This window comes from Athalia rosae, chromosome 2 (genome assembly GCF_917208135.1).
Source record: "Athalia rosae chromosome 2, iyAthRosa1.1, whole genome shotgun sequence".
NCBI classification, from domain to species: Eukaryota; Metazoa; Arthropoda; class Insecta; order Hymenoptera; family Athaliidae; genus Athalia; species Athalia rosae.
Window position 1 is genome coordinate 23,329,494 of NC_064027.1, and position 27,963 is coordinate 23,357,456.

Consider the following 27,963-nt stretch of genomic DNA (forward strand, 5'->3'; position numbering starts at 1 on the left):
TCACATTACGGTGGCACGTAAGATTTTTGACGTTGAGGAGGGAAAAAAAAAAAATAATTAAAAACGACGATGCAAGTGTACCAACTATTTCACGAGCAAAAAATAATGCACGAAGTATACTCTCATAGTTCAATAATTGAACTAGACTTGCTACCGGTGTGTATGCACAGACGAAGGAGAGAAAAAATATTTCTGTATCGACTTCGACGAGTCAAACAAATTCTCGACTGAAGCGAGCCAATTAGAGCATACGTATCGTGAATAACGTACCACATACGTACGCATACACATATATTTATTACATGTGAACCAGCAGAAATCAATAAAAAACTAAATTTATCGGATGTTATGTGTACTCTATGTTACGATACCTTTACTCTACATATTTGCGTATATGTATAACGGTATGTGAAAAAGCGATGTGTCGTTTGCAACGTCAAGCTTGATTATGTATACATGAAATGATTATAAATTTGCGTATTTTCTATGGATTTTAGAAGCACAATTTTTCCCGTTTTTCGTTTCATTTGAATTTAGTTTTTATTCTTCGATATTTTATAAATTTTCTATATTTATATATACGCGAGGATTCACGTCGCGTATACTCGAGAGCTCGTTGTCGTCATCGTCGTCGTGGCGAGAAAAAAAAAAGGAAAAGTTGACGGCTGAAGTAGAGGTAAAAAAAGGAGAAAAATTCACAAATGAGAAAAAAAAATTGTATAACATAAAAAAAAAAATGGTGGAATAAAAATAATATTAATTGATCCCCCATTTGTACGTGCAAATTCCAAGTCAGTTATACCTGACGGTAATAATTGTTGTTTGTTTCCTGTTTAAATACGAGTCATGCTTATTTATGTTTTCCCTCTCTATTTTTTTTTTTTTTTTTCCAAGCTCATCGCGTTTTATTTATTTATAAATAGGTATTTATTTATACTTTATTATTCAGGTATTTCATTACGAACGCGACTTCAAAGAAAATGAACATCTTTAATCCTGCGTTAAAATTCGGACGATTGTGAAATCAATTTTATTTCCCTCTTTCTATTGTCTTTCTATACTGCGTTAATAAACTCGATTGAAAGTTGGAAATTAATTAAAATCAGTCGTTTAATTCATAAAAAATTTTACCGCTCGACATGTAAATCTCCATCTTAATTTTATTCAAATTGCGTATGTGCGAAGCTTCGAGATACGTGGAAATTTAACGAAAGAAAGAAAAATAAGTTGCAAAATAATTAGAAAAATATATGATATCTGCTCAATAATTACTCCAGTGGTAACTTAACACGTGAATACATGTGAAGTTTCAATCTATAGTTCTTTCACGCGAGGGCGTACCGCTCGATGTGCATATGTATTACATACATAGGTATACGTTCATGTACGTCCACGACTGCAATAACGTTACCTATGTATTATGTATGTTCACGCGTATCGCACTCGCATACTATATAGCATGTGCGAATTTAATCGCAATACGCAATTATACATCCGATTACAGGTGTATTATACCTTTGTGAACGTATATACGTGGCTATACATAATGTCTTCCGTGCAAGTATAATATAGCTGTGGATATACGTATATGTATGTATTTTCCGTACTGTATATCGCTATAAATATATTACGGCGTTTGTTAAATTCGGTGCCAAAATTGCCGGGGGTCCCCCATTTCCGATTTCCGTGACATTATTATTGTTAGCATTTGTTTCTTCGTCGCACTCCGCAGTCGAGTAATAAAAATGAACTTCCACGAGGTGTTTTTTTTTTTTTTTTTTTCTTTCGGTTTTATTCTTGTTTCGTTCTCTGCTTTCGATATTTTTGCGATCGATTCTCATTTGATTTTATGATTTTTTCTTTTTCTACTTTTTGGTCCAAGGCACAAGGGTGCGGGGGAGACCAATCAGCGATATTATCTCATAATGAAATCACCTCCTCACTCAATCACTTGGATTATTATTGAGGAAATTCAACTCACGGACGCGTTCATTTTGACCGAACCGCTGCTTGCTGCTGCCGCTGACGCTGCCGCTGCTGCTGCGTGTTCGTTACTTGCTTGATTTGCTTTACTCTACTTAAATTTGTAAAACATCAACGGCAAATTGCTAGACAATGGTCTACACGGAAGTGGCGAAAGATTTATAAATAAATAAATGTGATGTCGAGATTACATAAGAACAGAAAACCACTAAAACTTGATGACATAACTCGGAGCTGTGCGCACAATTATTTGAATGAGAGGAGAAAAAAGCGACGTACGTAGTGGCCATGTTTGAATTAAGATATAAGACACAAGATGTGAGCATGTAACGTGCATGTAATTATGATCAAATGGATAATGTCTACGCGGACAGGATAGGATGTGTGTAGTAAACGTACATTTGAATTAAAATAGACCATCAGGGAACGGAAGGTATTATATTAGGAAACTAGTTCTATCTCTGTGTACATTTATTGATAGCGCTCTCAGCTGTTTTGTTTTGGCAACGATTCGCGAAAGACATGATTCGCTGCCCCGTATAATGTCGTCAGAGAGACACGGTTATTGTTATTTTGAGCATTGTCGAAGGTTGGTGGAGAGTGGTTTATGTTTCGCGTACATGTATTATCGTCGTACATATCCCACGTCTTACCTACGTACCCATAATCTCGCTGTATCTTTGTACACCGTACGGTATGTGCACGGGCATTTACGCAGCCTATTTACCTATAACCCGGGCCAAAATTTTGTCACGTTCGGAGAAGAAGAAGAAGAAGAAGAAGGAGAAGACTGAACGAAAATTGGCACGTTTCTTAAATTCACCCCAAGAATCAGCTGACCCCAGAAAAGGCTGCGATTCGTTCTTCCTTTTTATCTCTTTGCCAGAGATTATGGGGAACGATGATCGATTTTATCGGGTAGTTAACGTTTCTTGCGAACGAGAGGAATGAACGAGACATCAAATAAAACTTACATGAGTTGTCTGGTGATGGCGATTATTCACGTAAGCTCTCGAAGATGAAGTTGAAGGCATCGGTCCACCGCTATGCAGCGAATAACGTCAGTCGCTTGATCGATTTATGTTTATACTCTTTAAGCTGGCTGTCATCCGATCACTTTATCTCGTCCTCATATCCGCTAATCCGATACAAGATGTTTCCACTTTTTCTTCTCCAAGTATGACGCGGAGGAATATTAATAAATAAAAACTACATGCACACCACACACCAAATTTCACATTTCTTGAGGTATCCTGAATTACTTCGGTGCACATTCACACAAATATCGTATATAACGACAAGAATAAATAATAAATTAAGGAAAGTAGTAACAACAACGATGACTTCTTTTTTTTTTCAAACTGTCATACGTATACCACAAGATAAGGAAGAATATATTTTTTTTTAAACCCCGATCAATAGCATTGATTTACCTATTTCATTTTTATCTTTCTTTTCATCGATTAAACCCTATTTGTTACATCACATGTTTATCTATTATCACCGGTGGTTCGCAAGTGGAAAATGTTTAGCACAAAATTAAAATAAAGAACAGAAAGAAAAGAAGGAAACCGATTCAAAAAATGAACAAAAAAATACACAGATGACTCAACAATCCGAGTGTACACGCGTGTACACGAGATGAATCGGTCAGGCAAATAAATTCAATGAGTAGAATAAAAGACGACTTTTCATTTCCGGTCTTCTTCATCAGCATCAACATCACAAATTAAATGTATGATCTGTCTTTTTCTAAGGCGTTTAGGCGCGGTGCATCTCTCTTCCTCTCTCCGTATCTGCCTATAATATTTCAAAACAGTCCAACTGATTAGCGTGCGGAAATAAATTGAACAAAAATCAAAGGAAAAAAAATGACTCTGAAATTTCGGATGATAACGCAATACCGATATACCTATATATGCATATACATATATTATATTTGATCTATATATATATATATTATATTATATTTTATTTATAAAACAATGGCGGTATCCGCTGTAATCGGCGTTGTTTGCGGCGTGGCGGATCGCCCGCGACTGACTCGAGCTCGGAAGCTACGTAGTCGAAACGAACGCCGAGAGCGACGACGCGAACGTCGCGACGGCACTGGCACCAGAAACATTGCTATATCAGTCATTACGGGCGAGAGTAATTGTAAAGGATAAACCTTCGAACGAATGTGATAAAGTCAAATAAATAGAAGCGACGTATCGATGCGCCGTCCGAAAGGCGGAAGACTCTTTGGAGCGCGAGAATGCCGCGGCCATTTTGTTGGAATTTCTCCATCCAGAATCGAGAAACCGCACGCCGGAAGAAAATTCGCTCGAAGAAATACCTGGGTATTTCTGCATCGGAAAAGTCGGAGGCGAAGCAGGCAAAGAATAAGATCAAAGGGGTTCGAGTCACGTGCACGTCGAGATGATATGTCAATCGACAAATGGGATAGTCTTGCAGAGGATTTCTGGTATAACACCCCTTTCGTTACCCCAGGGGGGTTGACAGCGTCGAGAATTGTAAATCCATTCTGACGCACGTGTGCTCTCGTAGCTATCTCCGTGAGGAACCGAAGAGTTGAATGAAATTTTCGTTAACGATAATATTCGAATGAGGATTTTTCTTTCTTCTCCGCTTCATCGATTCACCTCGAAGAAGGTTCGCCTCGGTGAACGTAAATTTATTCATTTTCGAGGCGTGTCGTCGAGAGAGCGAAAAGATTTCCACCGGTGCAGCGCGAATCGATGCGATTGAAATAATGCTTTTCTGCTGTGCGCACGTGTTGCGTAAAAGAGTTTAATAACATGTCCGAGGAAGTAATATAGGAAACGGCATTGCGAGAATACTTATTGAGTGAGCAACGCTGACCTCCCTATCGCATTCAGGGACCTTATCGTCGTAGCTAGGTGCACCGGCGGCACCAACGACAGCAACAGCTCGACTCAACCGGCAATCTAACTTACCTCGATAGTAATTAACGGTTAAGCACGTTTTTCGCTTGCATACAGTATGCAGTATATAGAATACGCGTAATGTGCATTACGTAAGCCAGTCAAAGTGCGTTAGTCAATAAAACAAATGCATAAACCTGAACACGATGTGCGGTGAACGACGCGTAACGAAATGTGGATATACGTAGGTGTATGTAACTTTAATTTCGTCTTATATGTTCCCAGCCATTTGTTCTCCCCTTTGTCTGATTTTCAACTTCCTCGGATCGATGTAACATGTTGTTCGATTCTACGGATCGAGTGTATCTGATATGTAAATAGAATTATTTCAATTGCTATCATCCTCGCTACGAATTTCCATCTTACCTGAGAAACTGCATGTATATTGCACGGACATGGTTCCACCTATATAGGTACACCATCTACGTTACACGTATGTACTACATACAGCCAGCTATATTCGTCTACCTTGTAGTACACGTAATAGCCAATTTACCGCACGCGTTACGTCGTTACGATTAAGCCTCTCCAATAATCATATCATATCCTATAAGGTAGATATATTCTGCAGATGATAATTATCGACGTGGATTATTTCGATTAAATGCATTACTATCACGTAGAAATTGCATTCGACCGGAGATCTATTCGTTCGATCTCCAATTCTACTCCAGAAATCAATGTCAAATTGAGAACGGTCGCTCGAATTTGACGATCAAAAACATACTTGCTTCCTGCAAAAAACTTAGAATTCATTTATCCCTCGAAATTTTATTCCGTCAAACTTCGTGAGAATGAAATAAAATTAATCGCAAGGTTGATTGAGATTGAAGAATAAAGCTCAATCTGACGACTGTTCCGCAAGTTAAAACGCAGGGATCACCTGCGCTGCTGCATGACACACACATGAATACATTAAGAGACAATTTCCGAATATCCTGAATGACCTATACGCGGATTTAATGAATCTTTCCTTTTTCCTATTTTTTTTCTTTTTGTTGCTTTTGTTTTTTCATCGCGTTTTGCTCCCTTTTTCATTAAAAGGGACTTTAGGCGACTAATACTTGGGCGGTCTCTGAAAGAGGAAATCTCGTTCTCTCTTTGTCTCTCTCAGTCAAGTGATTCATTCTTTGTTCGTGTCAATCTTCTCTCTCACTCTCTTCTACTGTCTCTTTTGCTCGGAAAATCCTACGGCTTAAGTGTACGTTTTGCAGAAACAAAAAAATAAGAAAAAAAAAAAAAAACAGGAACCTCATCTTTAAGCTCCGACATACATTTAGCGCACGTGTACACGGTTCTCGCGTACGTCGGCAATATTTTTGCATCGATTATTCGACACGTAATGGTTGATCACCGTTCAATGATTGTTGTGCAATAATTGTCCGTTTGTTCGCGTTTTTTTTTTTTTTCTCTCTCTCTTGAAATGTGGAGAAAATTTTCCGGCAAGGCGCAACAGCTCTAGCTTTACCCAACACCTGGGAATCGTGAAGGAGCAGTTTGCTTAAAGCGTATAGGTATTGAAGCAGTTAACTTCACGTTACATGACAAATGAGACATTAAACATTTTTGTTTGACAAATAAAGCACGTACGTTTTCGTGCCGCCGGTTTAGTTCACTCGGTAAACAATGTTTAGCTGGTTGTTGTACGTACGTAACTTCATATTGTACAGTGAAATTTTGTGTCGGCTGGGTTTATAACCTCACGGTAAATGAAGAGGAAGAGTGGTCGATTTTTCGTTCAAATATAGCGAAGTCGATGAAAATTCGACTCGTCGGAGAAAAATCATGCAACAAATCGAAGAAATCCGTCAGAATCGGCAGCGCGAAATCCGGCTCAAAGAAGGCTCCGAATCTCGATCTATAGATCATCACGAAAGTATCGTAAGATCTCGGCAATACTTGGCTACGTTTGTCGGTGAGTCAATCGATCGGCTTCGAATTATATCGTTGGATAATTTTATTTGAAAATTGATCAATCCCTCAGTTTGCTCGGGTGGTTTCTCCCTGGGTGTGTGTCTCGGTTGGAATTCGAGTGCGTATGAATCATTGATAAACTACGTGAACGCCGATACCTTAGAACTCGGTTTGGTCGGTGGAATCTTCAACGTCGGTATCTGTATGGGGATCTCATTACTTCCCATTATTATGAAATCGTTCAGCAAAATCGGATCGATGATGATGACGGTTCCGATAATATTTTTGGGCTGGAGTTGCATCACATTCGCAGGGCAGACGGTAATCCGGTAATTGAAAAAGCAAAGAGAAAAGAAACGAAGATAAACAAATCCTCTAACAAATTCCGAAAAAACAAATATCTGTAAAAATTTTCACCCGACCCCTTCGTCTTTCGAATTGATTTTGAATTTCAGGTACCTCTTCTCCTTCTGGGTAGAACGTTGTGCGGTTTTTCGGGAACATTTTGCGTCCTCGCCCCCAATTACATCGCTGAGATATCGGACGAAAAAATACGCGGCCGTCTTTTGGTTTCGTTTCAGCTTTTTTTAAACTCTGGCATAATGTTCGCCTACGTTTTCGCACACGTTACGATCGACGAGGAGACCATATGGGTTTATAGTTTGATATGCGCCGTCACAACGGCACCTGTAGCCCTCGTAATTTTACTGCCTGAAAGTCCCATCTATCACTTGAAAAAAGGAAACGAAGAACAGGCGAAAATATCCCTGAAATATTTCAGGGGAAACGAGTACATGGGATTCGATAGGGAGTTTAACGAACTCAGGGGATTCGTCGATGCGCAGGAATCGAAACGGGTAATGTGGATTTTATGAAAATCAAATGTCATCGGTATGTCGCGCTTTGGTTCCGGTTGCGAAAAGTTTTCACAAAGATTTATATTCCGCGTGGTGTCCGCGGTGTTTGATTTCATTTTTTTCCTCTTCTTTTTTTGAAACAGAACGAACGAAATATAAATGGACGGAGCTTTTTTGAAGTCGGAGGTTTCGATGTCAAAGCGGATGAAATTTTCGATTGAATGACCGATTACAACCTTTGATCGAAATGTTTTCAGGTGACACTGAAGATGTTGAGAGAAAAGCCGGTTATTAGAAGCCTCGCAACGTCATGCGGAGTGATGCTGATGAATCAATTCGGCTGCACAAGTCCATTTATATTCTACATCTTTACTATTTTCAAACACGGAGGTTCGGGACACTTCACCCCAAGTGTTGAAACGTTAATCGTTGGCGCCGCTCAAATCGCTGGTACAATAATCGCCATGATTTTCATCGATACGTGCGGTAGGAAACCGCTTCTAATAATATCTTCGGTTTCCATGAGTGTCTTCCTAATTTTGATGGGTGAGAATTGGTTTAAAAATAATATTTTCGACGGTACATCCCAAAATAGATGATGGAAAAAAATAAAAATTTCAAAAATACCCACAAACACCAACGCGACCTTGCCCCCGGGAATACATTCTTCGTCAAAGGGGTTGTGACAAAGCGCAAAAAATCGAACTTCGATTGTAGATCCTTTTATTTATTCATTTTTTGAACTGGCTTTGACAGGCTTTTTTTGTCGTATGTCTTCGTTCAGTTTTTTGCTTCTTTCTCGCGTGACGTGGAATGAAAAAGATAATAACGATGAAAAAAGATATGCGCAGTTTGATTGAAATTGAATTTTTAAATTTCAGGTTGGTTCTCTAAAGTGGAACAAGACGATCCGAAATTTGCGGACGGTATATCGTGGATGCCATTGGCATGGATTTCGTTGTATCTTTTTTCTTTAAATATCGGCGTAGGTCCGATTGCCTGGGTATATTTGGGTGAAATATTTCCATGCAGCGTTAAAATCGAGTTTTCAATTGCGTCGTCAATTCTGAACTGGCTCATATCTTTAACCATGATCTTATCGTTTCTCGAAATTTCGGAAGGTATCGGCAAGGAAAATATGATGTGGTTATTCGCCGGTATATCACTCATCGGTACTATTTTTACGATGATTTTCATCAAAGAAACGAAACAACTCAGCATCGTCGAAATGGAAGAAAAGTTTGATTCGAACCCGACGTCAATCGATACAACTACTTCCTCTCATTTATGAAGGTGAAGAAGAAATCACAAAAATAATCACGGTGATGTTATTAATTCGAACTGATCATCACATTGATCAGGCGCAGTGCTGTGAAAAATAAAAATTGTATCCACTGTAATACAAAAACAGAGTGAAAGATAAAACCAAAAAATTTCGTACAAAATATGTATATGCTATGTGAGATCATTACAGTGGGTACTATAAAGTTACCATTTCAATCATAGGGAATAAAGAAAAGTCGTTCTTCAGCTATGGTTTTCAATAATCATTATCAACCGTCCGACGAGTTTGACTAAAATCTATTACAGTCCACTCATTTTTTCATCCAGGTGTTGGTCCGAATTATCGTATAGTATACTATATCGAGCGGTGACAGATTTTATAGCGTAAAGAAGAACTACATAAATAAAAAAATGAATAAATTTAAAAATAATGTCACGTAAGTGAATTACCTTAAGGTTTTCGCGGGATGTACGCGCGTACGGATTGGTGATATATGTTTGAAAAAAGTTCGAATTTTGAGAGTGGGTGTAGTATAATGTATGAAAATTTCTGGCGAACATCCAAAATACGATGTGTGCAGATATAAGGTATTCCGTTATAATATAGGAGCTATTCATTTGAGAAATTGGTAACAGCTGAATGTCGCTTATTAACACTGTTTTGGTATTCTGCTAAATATAACGGTTACATTGAGACCATGGAGTGGAGTGTAAGTTTAAAAATTCACCCTTTCCAGCTCAATACTCGAACACACGTGATCGGAACGTACGATTTCGATTTATACTAATTTCTTTTTTGTTCATTTCTAATTTTTCTCCGTTACCGCCTACTCCGCGATCTCGAAACCCCACAGAATCGTTGCTCTGCGACAAAGCGGAATAGAAAATAAAAGAAAGAAAAATTCAAGACTCACTTTATTCGCATCGGCGAATTTATTCGAGCGGAAACGACGAAATGGCAGAATGCAAGTTTCGTGAATATGCGAGCCGGAGACCAGTAACGTCGTCACGAGCAGAAGCATGAAAATTCGTTCTTTTATTTTCATCTTTTTATTATTCCGCATATAAATCGAAACATTCTTCACTTCTTGCTCTGTATACCAGCTCTTTACGTATACCGGGTATAAGAAGAATTTTTTTTTGCGCATAGTAGAATTTCTCGCAAACCCAGCTTCTAGTACGGCATATATCATTTGATACGTAATGTGAAATAACACGAGTTCTGCGGCAACGTGTACTCACAGTTCTCGGTGAACGAAATGATCCAAGAATCCAAGGGAAGTAAAAAGCCGCAAAAAAAGTTGCTCGCTCATTATACTCGAACAAATAACCATTACAATTGGGGCATTTCAGCTGGCTTCTACCACCGCCATTTTTAATTGGGCAGTTACTTTTTCCAGTCGTACCCTTCTAACGCCGAGCTTTTTCAAACGCTCCAAAACACTGATTTCTCAAAATTTGGAACGTGGAACCTGCTCTTGCAGAGGGGAAACACTAATACTCTTACGAAAAGAATAATACTGTGATATAAGTTTTGTTCGTGTGAATTCACTCAACGATTCTGATTTTACAAGACATCGGCGCATCCCGATTTTCGGTTTTAGATATATGTAATGAGTTTTTTGACACAGTGCGGTATAGAGTGTGCACACGTACAGCGTTGGCGATACGAAGATTAGGCATGGAAAGGGGGGTATTATTGATGCGAAAACAGCTTAACCCTCCCGCTCGAGTGGAGCTTGACCCTCTGACCTTCTTACATCCGCTCTGAAACGTTCCCTAACTGCGTGCAGCAGAACCCGAAGGTTAACCTCCCGTCGAAACGCGGTGGTTTAAGCTCATTCAAGAGCTATGTATACCTGCGCGCAGATATATTGTGGTTGTACATAAGTATATAATGTATAATAGTCCGCTGAGGTTTACGAAACTTAGTCCGCCTCAAGTATTATTGCACATACATGTAGGTATTTTGGTGTATCTGTCGAAGACAATGCATGCAAATGCCACTTGAATTATTTGCTTCAGAAATTACGCGTCCGTCCGCTTCCTGATCTCCCTGAAAATGAATTTCGAAATATTTTGACAATCATTCAAGATTGTGGATGATGTTAAAAAAGGAAAGATTTACTGCACGAACGCAAAAAAAAAAAAAAAAAAAACGAATTTTTCGCTCCTGTTTCAATGGGGGTTTCCCCGGGGATATTAAATCCCTGTGATATCCACGTGTATGGGATTGTTCGAAAATAGATGCTTCGGGAAAGGTATGAGCTTTTTTATTTATCTCCTCTTTTGTTTTCTTGCCTTTATCGTTTCCTGTTCCGTATTTTATGGAAGAAAAAAAAAATTTTTGTTTCATTTTTCAGAAAAATGTAGAGAGGAAAATCCGTTTGTCACTACGTGTGAATATTCAATTTATCAATAGCTGCAGCTAGGAAATGATCGAAGAAATATTGGAAAGAGTTGTAGTCGGTCCGTTCGCCTTTATATACCTGTAGATATGTGGCTATACCGGTATAAAATGTGCGAGCGACGTCAAAAATCTTTATGCAATTTTTACAATTTATGAAATATAAAAGCTGCTGCAATTTCAATAATATTTTACAAGATATTTTCGACTTCCTACCCATTCAATACCTCCAACGTATCATGTATGGGAATATCTGACTACGTGCACAAACATCGCAAATGCATAGGTGAGACATTTGAATTCTGCATGAATTTAGTCTACAGATGAAATTGAAAAGTAGGAAAGGGGGGAAAGTTTCATTTCTATTATAATCTCTTTAACCTTACATCAACAGCTTTCAAAAACTAGGTTTTCAACAAGTACTTTTCAAGGAAAATTAATAATGAAAACCAATAAAAACTAGAATCAAACTCGTCGCTGCCGCTTGCATCGGAAAACAGCGGAACAGTTGAGAACAAATTATAAAAATAAGGGATGAAATTAGAGAGTAGTCGTCGTACTGGAAAACAGGTTTCAATGTTCGTAATGAAAATTTCTCCCTTTTACTAAACTTGCATCAAGTTCGTCAAAAATAATCTACAGGTATTATCGGACCATTTTCAAAAAGAATTCGAACTTTAGATTTTACGGGTTCGCAAAATTTCCAATATACTTTGTTACAAAAAAGTTTTTGAACGTCGTAGAACGACGTTGTCTACCGAAAGCGAAAAAGTTGATCCAAAACCGAACCGCACAGTATTGACGTAAAACTTTTCTATTTTTTTTTGTTTTTGGAAAATCAAAGCTACCTACAGTAATAAAAAAAAAACAAAAAGATCTCGAGACAGTTTGTCGCACTTTGATGTTTGACGAGCTGATTTTTATCGGAGCATTGAAAAAAGATCAAATTTATCGGAAGCGTCCACGTAGGTGGAAGCAATTTGGTAAAACTTACTCTTTAAACGCAAAACGGCAGGGATATGGAAAAAAGATATGAAAGAAGATTTTCTTTCCATGTATACGTACACGTACATACATTTCCAACCGAAGTATCGCGTATCAAGAGTTTTCCAGAGATCGCTTCGTCCTTATGCAACAACTTTTATTGCCAGTTTCTTTCATCTCAAGTGCAGCGGAAGCAGCAGCATAAGGCTTGCGGAAATATCAGAAACTTTGATTTTAACAATATCCGAGATAAGCAAAGCGTGGAAATGAGATTACGGAACATGAACGGGGGAACATGGTGTACGGGGGGGGGGGGGGGGGGGGAGAGAAAAGATCGGCAATTTTTTTTCCTTCTTTCAAAGAAAAAAATCACGAAAAATTACCGTTTCCATTTAATTCAATGACGTTGTACGAACCGCAGCAGCCGCAGCTTCACTAGCAGCATAAAATCAGCAGAATGTATACCTAGATTATTTGCGTTCACTCATCGCCTTTTGGCAAACGAAAGTAAAGGGGAGGTGCATCATTGCCATCAGCAGCGCATCGGCAGCAGCAGCGGCAGCGTTAACTGCAGGGAGAAGAAGGAGGTGTTGGTGATCTTGAAATGTTTTGGACGCGATGCAAGCTTATTATTAGCAACCCTGATGCTACTTTTGAGCATTGTACAGCCTCAGAGGGACAACAACAATCGCAATTTTGCCGCTGCGCGTCACCACGGAACAACGTTCGAGAATACGGGGTCTTAACTTAAACAATCTCCCAACTGTCAACCGACTGCGTTGCAACAGAAAATGAGAGAGAAAAAGTGAAAAACTATATTCGCTCTCCTCTCGTTTTACAACGTATGCACGTAATTCAAATCGTATTTTACAACCGCGGGTTTTCAGGGGAAGTAAAAATAAAAATTGCACGCAAACGGTCTGAAAATAGAGAATCCACAACGGAATATTGGAGAAGTTTTGATTCCGAGAAAGAATGATTAAATAGACGAATGAGTGAATAAATAAACGAAGAAGACTCACGTAATTTAATATGGCGTCAAAAACTCTCCTATAATTAACGGTGCAGGATAAAATATTGTAATAATCAATTCCACGAAATCGCATAAATTTCATATCAGCAGAGCGTTCTGCCAACTTTTCTATGAATAAATAAATATCATATAACAAGGCATTCCACCGTCAAGATGATGTTCGCGTTACAGGTTTAGAGTGTGTGACGCAACAATTAATCGTCTAGTAAGGGGAGAAAAAAAAAAAGTTGACAAATTATCGCAACAAAATGAAGTGATAGGTACGTTATGAGCAGATTTTTTACTTCGTTTCGATTGAAAAATTTCTCCCACGGCACATCAAAATGATTTTGATAATAATTGAGTGTAATAAAGGATACCTACACATCTGTAATATAGGTGCGTACATATACGTAAGATGAAAGATGTGGTAGTATATTATCTGGGATTAACATACCTGGATTATAACCCGTTCAAACGAGGATTATCGGATTTTAGGCAGGGACGTGTCGTCGGTTTATAAGGTTATCGACTAAGTTCAAAGTATAATAATAACAGTAATAATAATATCGACTGTGATAATTTCACGCGCGTTCAATGCTCGACATTCATCAATACACCAATTTTCATTCACCGACCGAATGTTCGTGGCTATTCGAATTGCTCGGATGCGCTATCGTGAAAATGTCTGACAAAGTTTTCAAAGTGAAAACCAGCCACGCATTATCAGGACACAGAAAAAGGAAGATGAAAAAAAATATCAAAGTTCTTCTTCTCTTCTTCTTTTGCTGGAGAATATCGATTTTGTAATTTCAAGCTAAGTATTAGCCGCATGGAGCATCCAGCGATAACAGTAAAGTTCAGTTTCACCCCTAAGAGAATTAAGTACTTTGCGTCGCTGCTATCGCTATAAGCAAACTGCTATAAGTCTGTGCAAAGAACTTTCGAATATTTCCATAAAAAGAATTTTGGAAGGAAAAATATTTTTTTGTAATCAATTGGGAAGGTGAGGGAACAAAAGATAGGTGAACCTTCGTGAATTCGTGAACTTTTTGTTTTGCGTCCGATAATTTTAGCCCCGAAAATCGTGACTCGACATTTGTACCCTCCTTATCACGTCCGAGTTTAATTATCTTTAATCATTTCGTCTCTGACTGAAGGGGGTTTCCCGAATACATCGACTTTACGATTGGTGGAAGGTTTAACTTACACACCTAAAACCACCCTTCACCAACCGAACATCTATGTATGCAGCATATATATTAAATATACATAGCTAGAGAACGAACTTTGTTGAAACTTTGATTAGAACCCGTTATCTAAAGTCGTTATCCTCGGAATAATTGCTCCTATAAACTTCAACGTTCGCCAAATTCAAAATCACTCCAATAATGATAACATTAACTATAATAATCGTAATAATAACAATAACTGATTAGTTGTTACAATTTGAATTCTCACGAATTTCCCACCGTAACGTACGTGTACGTGACGTCTGTCTGAGAATTTCATCTGGATTTCATATTTTTCATTTTCAATACAGACGCAATCGCTCCGGCGATTATAGATTCGACACCGGTTGGACCGATGCTTTCCCCTCGCCGTTTTTAATCGGATTTGTATTTTTTCATTTTACCATTGTGGTCCCCTTGCAAAGCATTTTCCAACTTTTTCCGTGATTTGTCGAACATCTGTAATTATTCGTGAATTTTTAAACCCAAACAGATGTGAACGGTTTTTGTCAATCTGTTTTTTTTTTTTTTTTTAATTTCCAGAAGCTACTTGCCTGAAGATTTTTCGTTGCCTTTGCAAGTATGAGTTTTAGTCCCTGAATTTGTGCACTTTTCGTATTCGTTGGTGCAGTTCATTCCTTCTCCAATGGGAACAAGAAATATCTAAATTACTAGATTCATGTATCGGTACTATTTGAATTGATTAGAAGCTACGCGTTCACGACACGAGTATAGTAAAAACTGAGAATGTTGAAATGAAATTCTGCGAGTGACTTTTGAGAACTCTACCCGTTACCATATTTGTAGATACCCGTATAATATTATAAATGCCTCATAGTTTGCGGTTAAACTTGTTCGTATATATGTAAATGGTTAAATTCTACGGTCGATCAAAAGAGAGAGGAGAGGAGAGGTGGAGAACTTTGACAAGTATGTAATTGATAATATTCCATATTGTATGCTCCGGTTACCAGTTAGAAACTTCTAAGCTAGTTTCACATAACATGCATCCACATACATATTGTTCGATTCCTGAGAAACCAGTTGCTCGATTTAGACTATCTCTCATTACACGTTGTTCGTTCAGTTTGCAATTTCAATGGACCCGCGGTTCGCATCAAAAATTTTCAACGCTTACACGGGCTTGGAATAAATGGGAATCGCTGGACTTGAAATTGAATAGAACGAAAAAAAAAACTAGACGATGAGGGCTGATTTTAAGAGGCAACGGAGATGTGTAGAAAAAAAGCAATGATCGCTTGTAATTGCTGTCTCGGATCATTTCCGATTTTTCAGGGATTAGCCCTGGTCGTGGTGATTCGGCCGACTCGTTCTTACCTCTCGGTATGATACAATCGTCCATGTATACGGCAAGGATATAAACGATGAGAAGCGTCGACGTCGTCGTCGTGTGTCTACCCTCGTCAGTTCGATACAAAGCAGGACACGATTACAAGAAAGTAAACAAGATTTTCCTCGAGAAGATGGTGTGGTACACGCGTATACATATACCGAGTATCCGTGTAGGTGGACACAGCTTTTGATGTTCAGCTGGCTATCTGTGTTAGGAGCGAAGGAGAAAAGTCAACATCTTTATAGAATCCTCTTTGCTCAATCGTTACACGAGTTCAATCTCACCCCACGTAAAACTTTAATCCCGAAAGATATATTTATGGCGTTACACGTCACACTTTTATCCGCTTGAAAAATCTATTAAAAAAATTCCCCCCCCCCCCCCCCCCCACCCCCCACCTCCCCCCTCCCGGATTAATTAAGCCCGAGCGAAATTGTCAATCGTTTCTATTCTCCTGACTCGATTTTAAATTCCAATTTTACGAAATAACGATTCGTTTGAAGCACGGGTAGCTAAGTGGGGCTGCTTAACGACCGTGGGAAAAATAGAAGGAGAGAGGAGGCAAGAAAATTGTGAAAACAGGCCAGTTGCCCGTAAGGACACGTTTGCACGCAAACGCTACAAACTAATTTGTTCGCCGGGATTATCACGCCGAGCGAGCGAACCTCCGAGTGAACGCCGATCAAACGAAAACGCGGGGCTGCTCTGTATCTACGTATGAACGTACAGGGGGGGAAACAAGTTCGTTTCTCCCCGCGCCCGCATAGATCGATGCAAGAATAATTTCCGGAATCATACATCTCGTCGGTTTTCCCTCGCTGCAAAATTTTCAAATTATACTTCACCGGTCTAGTGGTTCATTCCGAATATCTTTATTGGTTTTTTTTTTTTTTTTTTTTTATCGGTTTCACACCCCGCCAACACATCCCCGCACATATGATCGGCATTCCGCGTGGAACGAGCTTCTGCACTTTCGCACGGTATTTTGATAAGTTGAATAAATAAATATATCGACAATACCTCGTTCGTTCGAATTATTGGCGAATTTTTGCCGTCGAAAAATTTCCAGTCTTTTAACCGATACTGATGATTTTTCGTTTCTACGTCAAATCGATTCGCAAAGCGTGAAAATAAAAAGTATTCGAACGGGAGTCGATGGTTTCGATTTTCGAAAATTCGTATAGATGAAAATCAAATTTCAACACTACGCTATAACTCGCTCGAGTTAAAATTTCTCCTAAAAAGCAGGTAAGACAAAGTGTATGAAGAAGGGAGCGAAAAAAGGAAGAGAGGAAAAACAAAACTGTCGTAAATTTCTAAGCTACTTAGGTGGAAGAAGACAGAAATTAACTTTTCAGAATACTTTCAAGCTCAAGCTCTCCTTGTACCTTCTTTATGCACACTATACCGCTGATCCACAATTTGGTTTAAGCTCATTTTGCCGTCTTCTTTTTTCATCTACCTATTTATTCATCTTGTGTTTTTACTCCGTTACGGCGAATAATCCAATTCCGATGTTGTTCAAAAAATTAATCAAATTTTCAAAACCGTTTTTTTGAACACGCGTGATACGACAGGTACATGTACGACATGAATAAAACGTAGCGCTGCAAGATAATCATTGTCTTTGACAAAATTAAAAAAAAAAAACCAACAGCAACAAAGGAAACTCTGTCGGCGAGAGCAGTCGTGAACACGGGGCATTTATATGCCTATTGTTAAAATAATCAACAACGTCCCACGAAATCAGAGTTCGCCAACAGTTTTGATTTTAAATGTATTTTACATAAACAATGTCCAACCGAACGTTACATAAGGCGGACATCTGTTGAAAGAGAAGCATATTATTGTTCAAAACTATTCTGTCCCCTATTTTCCTACCGTGGCATTTGTCCATACAATATGGATACGTTTAGTGGTTGCACATTTCATCAAGTAAGATGAATGCATAGGAGATTACCATCGCATTCATGGAGTGTGTAGACTACGAGTAGGTAGGTATTCGCGTCGCACGAGTCTTTTTTTTCTCTCTATTCTTCCGTTGCATATTTTCAGAAACTTCTTTTCCTCGCGCACTCCTATTTCGGAGTGATGAGAGCAATAGTTGTGCCGATCATGCGTCGACGACGTTACGAGATCGATTTGTCGACTCCGAGTCTCAATCGCGAGTAACTAGATTCGAAATTTGTGAACGATGCACTCTGATTGTCAATCAGTAAATACGCTGCGTTGATTATAGCTATACAGAAATCGGAAAAAAGCGGAAAATTGGTTATGAAACCGTAGCCTAACCCTGAATAAGTTGAGTTTGGCCGGATAAGGAGGACGCCGGGAGGTAGGGGGTGGGGAGAATGAGGGGGGTAAGAAGCTGAGGAAAGATGAAGACCAGAACCTACCGAACCCGGCTTACGGTTGAGGGTATGTATAGGTGGGTAACGAGGGAGGTAGGGAACGGCGGTGCTCTTGGTCGTGATATTGAATCAGGCCAATCAGTGCGTCACTTGAGGGAGGTCTCCTTCTGATCGTTTGTGGACTGATTGTGAGAGCTGGTATAAGATCCTTTGTCTCTTGTTACGATCGTTCTAGAAAAGGAGAGTAAAAGAAGGAAATTAAAGTGAGTATAAGGTGAAGGTATAAGGAAGGAAGGAAATAAGGAGTGTTGAGAGTTCGATTAATTTCGGGAAGTTCGGGCTTCCTAAGATTGCGCGCGTTCGTTTAAGAGAGAACGATCTGTGGCGGAGGTATAGGTATACTGCACCCCGTGCCCTATGTAGCTATAACTATATACATATTACATCGGATATATATATACACCTATACCTTCAGCGATCCACCCTAAATTTTACTTGGCGCACTCTCGTGGCGCACGCATTCCCGAGTAACGAGAAACGAGAACTCCTTCTCCTCTTCTGGCTATTCCCCCCCTCCCCGTTCTTCTGTTTGCCGATAGCCCGGGAAATTCCCGCGGATTCTGCACCGGCATTACTGAAGGGAAATTAAAGGGAAGAACGAACATTTTTCTCACCGCTGTTCCATGCAACCATCGACCGTCGGTTGACGGGGGTGTGAAGGAGAGCGAAAGCGAAGAGAAAAAAGAAAAAGTGAAGAGAAGTAAGAGAGAGGGACAGAGACGAGCTAACGGAGTAGGGACAAGAGAGAGAAGAGGGTTCATTATAATCCAGAATTTAAAGCCGCAGGATTAGACACGAGGACGAATTTTCTTCTTTCATTTTATTTATTTATTTTTTTGTTATCCCTTCCTAGTTATTATCAACTCTAAAAATTTATTATTTTTATAATACTCACATGGATGTACGTGTACTTTCACATGTACATACGAAGAGTCTGTGGAAAAAAATTTACCCATAAAATTCTCTTCGTTAATATTTTTTCAATAGAAAGTTGTTATAGCCGGGCGTAAAGTACTTACGCAAGTGAGGAAAAAAAATTGAAAAAAAAAATACGAAAACTTCCTAATTAAAATTTTATAATCTTAAGATCATTATTACAGAGATGAACTGAATATTCAATTTTTAATACCTAGGTATATCCTTTGTGTAACCCACTTTTTTTCTGAGTTCCAATAAATTTTCAACTGTAAGGACGCAACAACCGATAACTCTAGTTTATTTTTTTCAATTCGTCTACTTTTTTGGGATACAACTTTCGCGTCGCCAGCTCTCGACATCGTAACCATACCTATGGAGTACATGACTATCAATGGAATTGTTCGAATTTTGAAGGTGGACTGCCGTACCTTTGCACATTGTTACGATTGAATTCAATTATTCCAATTGATTTATATCAATAGGTGGACCGGTGTATGGTAGTAAATTTCGCTGCACATGTCGTTATACGCGTGTACGTATAAGTAAGTCTAATACTCTGTATGCAAATATCATCCCATCAACCAACCGTCTACCCATTGTACATGTATCGAGAATAGCAATTTTTCTCTTGACAATTTTATCACAATCCCATTTCGCGATCGGGACGTGGTGTTGTACGTATACGGTTCTACAGGAATAGGAGCAGCGCATGTGAAATATGTTTTAGGTTAATAATATGGTACAGCGTTCCCGCAACCTTTGACGTTTCTCGCTCAAAATATTCCTTTTCTTATTTTCCTACATCCGTAACAGGCAAGGATAGGATATATGTTCTAGGACCGGATGAGATAGCACGAAGCCACCCCCATATTCCCGACGTCAAGATACATCGCGTCCCTGAGGCGAGGAAGAAAAAATTGGCCAATCAGAATCAGTGCATCTGTCACATTCGATGATCATCGATTTTCGATTTATCCCAATTATAACTTGGTGATTTACTTTTGTTTCACTTTCGTATTTATTTAGCGCGGGGGCGACGCTCTCGCCCTCCCTTACGACGAGGTTCCTTAATCCCACTTCGCCTAGACCTCGATCGACGCCTGTTGGACGGATATTTTGACGTCCGGGCGGGACATAATATCCAGAACCTGGCCATCGACTAGGACTACGCATCGCGGCGCCGCGTCCGTAGAATGCGGCGGTGATGCTGGATTCTGGATATTCTGGATTCTGGATTCTGGATTCTGGATGCTGGATGCAAGTCCCCCGGGTGAATCGATTGAGCGCCCCCTACCCGCTATTCCCTTACCATTTTCCCCGCCATTTCCCCGACCAACCCTTACTTGCCTTTATCTCTCCCTCCCTTCTCTCGCCCTTTCTCTCTTTCTCTTCCCATCTTTCTCTTTCTCTCTCTCTCTTTTTTCTCTCCCTATCTCTCCCTTCTACAACGACGTCTCTATTCTCTATTCACGCAGGACACGATTAGAGGAAAAATTTTGAAGAAAATTTTTATTTGCCACGCTGATTATGAAATCATGTTGTTCAGAAGTTCCCAAGAACAAAATAACACATATTTGTATTATCCTCATCATCGAGATCAGAGATTCAAATCTCATTTGATCAGAAATTGAAGAAACCAAGTTTTGAACCGACGGTTTAATCACTGCGAATTATGTGTAATGATAGAGTACTGTAATTATAATAATAAACGTACCTAGAAACTTACTAGACATTAATAGTCTCGTATCTTCTTCTATGTGCCGGTGCGAATCAAGAGTTACGAGTACTATACATATGTAACGCACGCACATATACATATATATATATCTAGGACGGTACACATAAGGTAGGTACAAAGTGAGAGAAATGATTCTAATTTAGGTTTAATTGGGACGCGAGGGAAAATCAGGTTCCCAATTAACCAAGAGAATTAAATGACCGCCATTTCGAAATTTCTCCTCTCTTTCACCCTTACCAATTCTCCCTGTTACGCGCCGCGCCCGCGCCTCTTTCTCTTCATTTTCACTGCTGTTTAGTGTAGCGACAAATTCGAACCAACTACATGATATAATCCCACCGGTACGAATCCTGCAACGGGCGGTTTATTACGTTGTACGGGAATTCTTGAAAATTCTCGCACTGTAAAAGTATTAAATAAAAGATAAAATACAAGTACAGCTGAAGCTAGATTCTGACGGGATCTAGTCGCGAATCGCATCTAAAATTCAACTCTGAAAAACTCACAGCTAACCCAAAGTCGTGCTCTCGTATTCCCTTGGGAGTCTTACAAGTATAAAGAGGAAAAAGAAAACAGAAATCCCTGGTTTTCATCGGTACGTCTTCTTCATTTTTTTCTTTCACTCCTTCTCATTTTCTAGGACCACAATACATGCTCCTATTGCAACCAGAGGTAAAGCTTTTCTTTTTTTTTTTTTCTTTTTCTTATCCTTTCATATCCGGAGGGAATCAAATACGCCGACTGATTGCAACTCAAAATTCATCTCTCACGCTCTCTCACTCTTTCTCCCTCTCTTCTATTTCCTCCCTGTCTACCCGTCATACGGGATATGCAAATTCACCGGCATTCGCAACATTTGCATACATGCGAATTTTACTTACGGCACCGAAACAAACCAAAAAAAATTTTGAAACAGGAAAAAATGAAGTAAAAAATTTTGCCAAATGTTACACATGTTAATTGTACACGTATCGTACGTATAATTCTTTGTACACGTCGCACCGATTGCGCAACGGGGGAAAAAGGGTTGAGAAAAAGAATAGCAAACTAGGATAGGAAAATGTACAAAAAAGTCGAAGATTTCTCTACGGAGGCGAGAAGAAACTTTTCTATTCTGTTACCAACTTCATTCACGCGTTTTATCTTCTTCCAGTTTTTTTTCACCTTGATTTTTTTTTTTTTTTTTGTTCTGCCTCCATGTCCCGGCAATTCCGTATGATTTACTCGACACCGAATTCGGTACCAGCTTGTCGGTCGCGTGAGAAATAATGAAAAGCCAAAAAAAAAAAAAAAGGCTGGTTAACAAAAAAACTGTATCCGTATGGTTTATTCGTGAGGAGTACACGGTCGCCGGTCGTGCAAAACGGTCGTAAGAACCACCGCGCGTCGGTAGGTCGGTGAAGTGAGATAAGTTTTCCGCATTCTTGATGTGCTTTATAAACGTCTTAGCGTGCGTGCATAGTGTCCTTAAAATACTCGCGTTCCACGTACATGTGTAAGAATTTGTTTGCGATTACGGATATATTTAACCGGGAACTCGCGGCGATGTATCGTGCGGGTTGTGTACCTTATAGGGCTACGAGGGAAATAAAGTTCAAAGGTCGAGATGGTACGAGGGAAAAAGGGTGGCGAGGGTCCCGCCTATAGCTCGGTCCCAAAATCCCCGAAAGCTGTTCCAGCGAAACGAGCGAGTAGCGAGTAGTTCGAATTTCGGGTGAGGAATTTTTGTCGGGAACGAGATCGGGGCTAATGCCTTATAGCCGACTACGTTCTTCCGCGACGATATTTCCACCCCGCTCGCTACCGGTTACCAACGCGGCGCGAAAACCCAAACGAAAATGTCCATCGACCCGAGGGCGTCGTTTCTATTTATGCGTTTGCTCGAAAACAATTCGTTCCTCGGCGCCAGGCCTAGGTATATGTGTGTATGTATGCGATACGAAAAAAAAACCCCGTGGTACGGTTGAGTTATCGATGTCGCCCGGGTCTCGTTAGCATTTCGATTGTACGCGCGTGTGTGGTACGCACGAACGTACACGAATGTACACGTAGAGAAAAAATGGAAATTCCAACGCTTTTGCTTTCATTTCTATTTTCCCTTTTGCCTTCAGTTTTTTTTTTTTTTTTACCCCGACGAGCAGCGGGAGATCGGGGGTATTGCGGAGATCGAAAAAAAAGTGAATAGATAATCTCGGAAAATCAAGTTTTATCGGATCATACTTTACATGTGAGTGAGGTTGAGACGCCGCAATTACGACAAACGTAGCAACGCTACGGACGATCAAACGAGTAAATGAGAAATTTCCAAGCCACATTCCTAGCTAAGGCGATTCACGGATCTTCAACTGATTATACATCACGTTATATACTGTAATGTGAAAATTAGTATTCTGATAGCGGAATCCCGTCAGCCTTGCGAAATGGCGTATATTCTTCTTCTTGAAAACCATGATGAATCATTGCGAAACGCTTTGGTAATCATAATTTGCATATCACGCAAGGCGAAAATTTTACTCCGTCAAATAATAATTCAATATTATTTGGACAACATTTGTCATCAGCTATGCATTTCAATGGAATGGGATATACGTGAATATAGATCGCAGTTGAAGGAACTCGAATAATTGCGTCTGAACCGTCGGCAGACATGAAAAATAAAAGTATGAGAAAAAGGGAAAGAATTTAGAATTTCTCCCATTCAATGTGTACGAGTAAAATATTGAACGAAAAGAAAAAAAAAAAAAAAAAACAAAACTCAAAGAAAAACCAGATAAATCTTTATCCCGAATCCTTTTCACATGCACGTACACGAACAGAAACAATAAAAAAGGTAGTCGGATAAAAAATCATGTGTTGAAAGGAAGAGAAAAAATCCATCGCACCGAACCTTCGATATTATTTCTTCGTTCGACGCTGCCTCTACAATTTGGAAATATGAATTCACGTTCTTAGATAATTTGAAATATTTACGATTCGTACAGCACTCGCGGTACCTTTCACTTCAACGTCTTTCCTTTTTTTTTTATTTTTTCATGGCAATAGGGAAAAAATATGACGATTAGATTCCGCCCACATTGAATGGTAATTGTTCATACGGATGCGTATTACAATCATTAGAAAATTGCAAGCTCCCGTCAGTTCGAGGTTGTGGATAAGAAAAAAAAAAAATTTGTAGGAGGAATTTGTAGTGTACCAAGGATAATTTTCATTCCCAGCTCGCGAATCATCCATTCGTCCAAATTTCTTTCCTTTCTCCTGCATCACAGACTGGATCGATATCAAGACTCTGACTGTTGGGTTCAAATTAGCATTTCATTAGATATCCAGCTACGACGTCGAGCGTCGCAACTACGCCAAGGGTAGGTATGTACGTATATAAAATGTGAGACACTGTTCTCCTGATTATAACATTACGCATATACTTAATATGCAGGTGCATGTACATACTTTATACCCATATATGCGGTATAGGTACATACGTGGGTATCCCACAGGATTTACAGGAACCGCGTGCCGCTTCCTTAAAGTACGTTGGATCGTTTCGCGTTCGCCTGCAGCGAAACCAGCTGTGAGAGCTAAAAGCCACGTTCCAGTATACGTGTAGACGGCGAACCGGTGAACACCAGCGAAGGGTATGTGGAGTGTACGTATACAGCTGGTATATGACCATAATTTTCAAGCTCCATTGATGGGCTGTGCGTTAGAAACCCCTTTCGCTCCGTACCCAACTACCACCCTAGAACCCGCTCTCTAATATATCTTCGGGAACAACGCGTGGCGAAAATTTCCAGACGCGGAGAAAAGCGAATTTGGGAATTCTGTGGATACGAGGGGGAGGTTTGGAACTAGTTAGCATATCTGGAATAGATGTACAGATATCGACATACCGAGATTTTATTCGATATTTCGCGTACGATAAAAAATTTGTCGATTCGGAAATTTCATATTTTCGACGAGTTCGATTAATCTCTCACGGGTCTAGAAGAGAATGAAGATTCAGTATCTCTCCCGGTCGAGAAGTCGTCCGATCCGGGAATATGAATTTGCGATATCGAGGTTCGAAAAATTTTTGTCGCTACGGTAACTGTGATTTTCTGCAAAATTCACGGTTCGATCTCGTTTCTCCGTCTCGGATCTTGCGACGTACGCTCGGTTAAATTTCGCCACGAAAATGCGGTATTTGCCACGCACAAATTCCTGCAGAGTTCGTATCGATATCGGCACCAACTGCGTCTATACTTGACACGGAAAAAGGGAATCCGCTGTCGTTTCGGGAGACCGAAACGATCGAATCTTTCGAAATTGTACTACTTCGTTAATGAAATATTTCAACTCTTCCTCATCCCTTCCTGCATTCTCCCGTTTACCGAACTCGAACGTTCGAATCAAACTACCCTCTGTAGTTCACGAAACTATAACTTCAGTCATCGTTTGGAATTTAGCCGTTGCATGAGTTAAGTTACTTGGAATTTCGTTGTTATATTACAATATACAATAGAACTGCAACGCACTGCACAGAACTGTGCGGCTAAACCGTACCCTCAGGGAATAGTTGCTAGGTAAATATATTTAGGTATGTACCTGTACACATGTACTTATATACTTACATACCCAGATATATATACATATACATACACACACACAATATCCACACATCATACATATATGTATATAAGGTGAATAACGCTTACTGAATACTATGGTATTATCCATGCAATTAATTCACGGAACAGATTACTAGCACCTGTACGTACAGGTAACTCTACACTATCCCCGTCGGGGGCTATAGTCCAGCGTTAATATTATTCAATGGAGAATTTTGAGATGAATCGGGATTATCTTACCAAGGCTGTTGATGTGGACTTATCTCTCTCTTTTCACGCGGCGTACTTCGGTAAGCAGATTCGCGTACATCCGCTGTGGCTGAAACTGAGAATAAAGAAGAATTAAAAAAAAATTTCAAAAACATGCAGACACGTTCCGAAGAACGAAGATGAAAAAAAGAGATTATTGAAAGGACGTTCATCAGGGTTACATTTGCCTGATGAAATCAGGGGGAGGATCTTTTCATCTTATTCATTTATTCATTACTTTTCCCTCAACGAAACGTATCCGACGAAACAAAGAAATGATTTTTACCCCGCCTTTGGGTGTTTTTTTTTTTTTTTTTTTTTCTCTTCTGCTTCAGAATACGACTCACTCGTACGCGGGTAGGGTAAAATTTTCCGATCACTTCCCAAAAGTTTTTCGATGCACGGTGCCGTATAACTGAAAACATACCGACGCATGATGAAAAGTAACTGCAGAAAAAGTGAAAAAGAAAAAGAGATGAACTACGACAATGCCGCGTTGACAAGGATCTAGAAAGCAATATTTTCCGAGTTTGTGCCGAAGCGTTCCATAAAGAATACGCATATACATATATATATAATAAATATATATATACGTGCTATAAAGATAATGGGGTGTCTATATCGGAGCTGATACCGGAAGGCGTGGAAAATCCGAGGCAAAAAAGCAAAAAGCGAAAGCAAATGGTTAAGGCGTAAGGTGTATAAGGCGTAAAGTCTGACGAAGGGATATTCGACGACGAGAATGACGAAGATAAAGGAAGCCAAGCTTTTAAGACGACCCTTTTCTCGGAGGTGGTGGTGGCGGTGCCGCGAACCAAGGAGGAAATTCAGTCGTATATACGAAAACTGGAACGGGACCTCTTTCGCTCGAAATCTACCGAACCCCCTTTCACGTCTTATAGCCACCGCGCCCTTCTTCGCTCCGCCATATTTTCTTCAACGAAGTTTCCCAGCCCACCTCCTCTCCCCGTCCCACTCAACCTCAACTTCTAATGTGCTCTGAGCCTGCTGAATGCTGATCTCGACGTCCACCGAGAGAAAGGAAAAAATCATGTGCTTTCTTACTATTTCTTTTCTTGCTTTCATTTTTTCTTCTTGCTTCTGTTGGAATTAATTCACGTGATTTTCATTTATCGTTTTATCGCATTGTCATACGTTATTTACACATACATACAATGCGAATGACGACTATGTTTTTCTCCCCGATCGTTGGAGATTATAAATTATACTCACAAATGGCTTAGTTATTCGGGAAGCTGGTTCAAGGTAAATCTGAAGATTTTACAAATTGGTCGGTTCAGCCTCTCTAATACCTTGAATGGATTGAAACTGAGCCAATTTTCCGCATCTAGTGTTGGAATTTACGTAATTACCCGCTGACCAATAAATTGAGCTTGATCCGATGAAGGATATATCATACGTACAACGTACCCATCTGAATTATAATAGATTTACATACGTATAGTATTTTCTATTTTTGCGACTTTCATTCAGTTCGTAAAAGCTTTTCACATGAGGTCAGCAGAACAGCATAAATATATTCCATTGATATTTATTTTTTCCCTAGAACAGAATAGTTCGGTATGATATATGGTAACCTCGCGGAGAGTTTTAGTACATATATAGGTACGGACGTATTTATTTATTTATTTTATTTTTGAAATTATATACCGCAAAGTTTCATCAGAGTTACTTTACCGGGAGGCAAGTGGAGGGACGTTCGGGGGTTGGGAAATGAATTCGTGCCCTCAAGGTATGCTGGTTGAAGGGTGTAACCTTCGTAACCTTTCAACTAATTGGTAACGAGGTCGTTAATAGAGTAGATTTTATTAAACGTCATAATTACACGATGACGACGATGAGAATTAGTCAGATAAAATAAGCTCTGCCTTTAATGAGAAATCAAATTTCGAACGAACGGCGATTGGAGCTCACTTTGTTAGAGAAGAAGAAGAAGAAGAAGAAAAAAAAAAAGAAAAAAGAACGAGAAATATCAAGAGAAACGGAGAAAGCATGAAGGAAAAGGTAAAAAATGTGTTAACGACAAATTAAACCTTGAGATTTTAGT

At 39.4% G+C, this 27,963-nt stretch overlaps 2 protein-coding genes across 8 annotated transcripts in view; one reads left to right on the forward strand and one right to left on the reverse strand.

The window, feature by feature from the left end:
• LOC105689413 (octopamine receptor beta-2R) overlaps nt 1-27,963 on the reverse strand; it is a 90,197-nt gene that overhangs the window by 40,938 nt on the left and 21,296 nt on the right. For 2 of the 7 annotated variants that reach the window (XR_007277260.1, XR_001103243.4), the window contains exon 1: nt 2,958-4,081. The gene's annotated coding sequence lies outside the window, so the exon portion shown is untranslated. Of the gene's footprint in view, nt 1-2,957; nt 4,086-25,886; nt 25,972-27,963 lie in introns of those variants that run through there. The other 5 variants (XM_048651374.1, XM_020854349.2, XM_012406406.3 and 2 more) reach the window with 5 other exon arrangements.
• On the forward strand, nt 6,395-9,682 carry LOC105689412 (facilitated trehalose transporter Tret1-like). Its single transcript, XM_012406402.2, has 5 exons — nt 6,395-6,846; nt 6,916-7,166; nt 7,301-7,702; nt 7,960-8,248; nt 8,584-9,682. The coding sequence occupies exons 1-5, from the start codon at nt 6,717-6,719 to the stop codon at nt 8,991-8,993; spliced, it is 1,482 nt and encodes a 493-aa protein (XP_012261825.2). The 5' UTR covers nt 6,395-6,716; the 3' UTR covers nt 8,994-9,682.

Excerpts from the sequence above, each read along its gene's own strand:
- LOC105689412 (XM_012406402.2), top strand. The coding sequence starts at position 6,717 with ATGCAACAAATCGAAGAAATCCGTCAGAATCGGCAGCGCGAAATCCGG. Across the intron at positions 7,167-7,300 it reads TCACATTCGCAGGGCAGACG|GTACCTCTTCTCCTTCTGGG; the intron begins GTAATCCGGTAA and ends TTTGAATTTCAG. Across the intron at positions 7,703-7,959 it reads ATGCGCAGGAATCGAAACGG|GTGACACTGAAGATGTTGAG; the intron begins GTAATGTGGATT and ends AAATGTTTTCAG.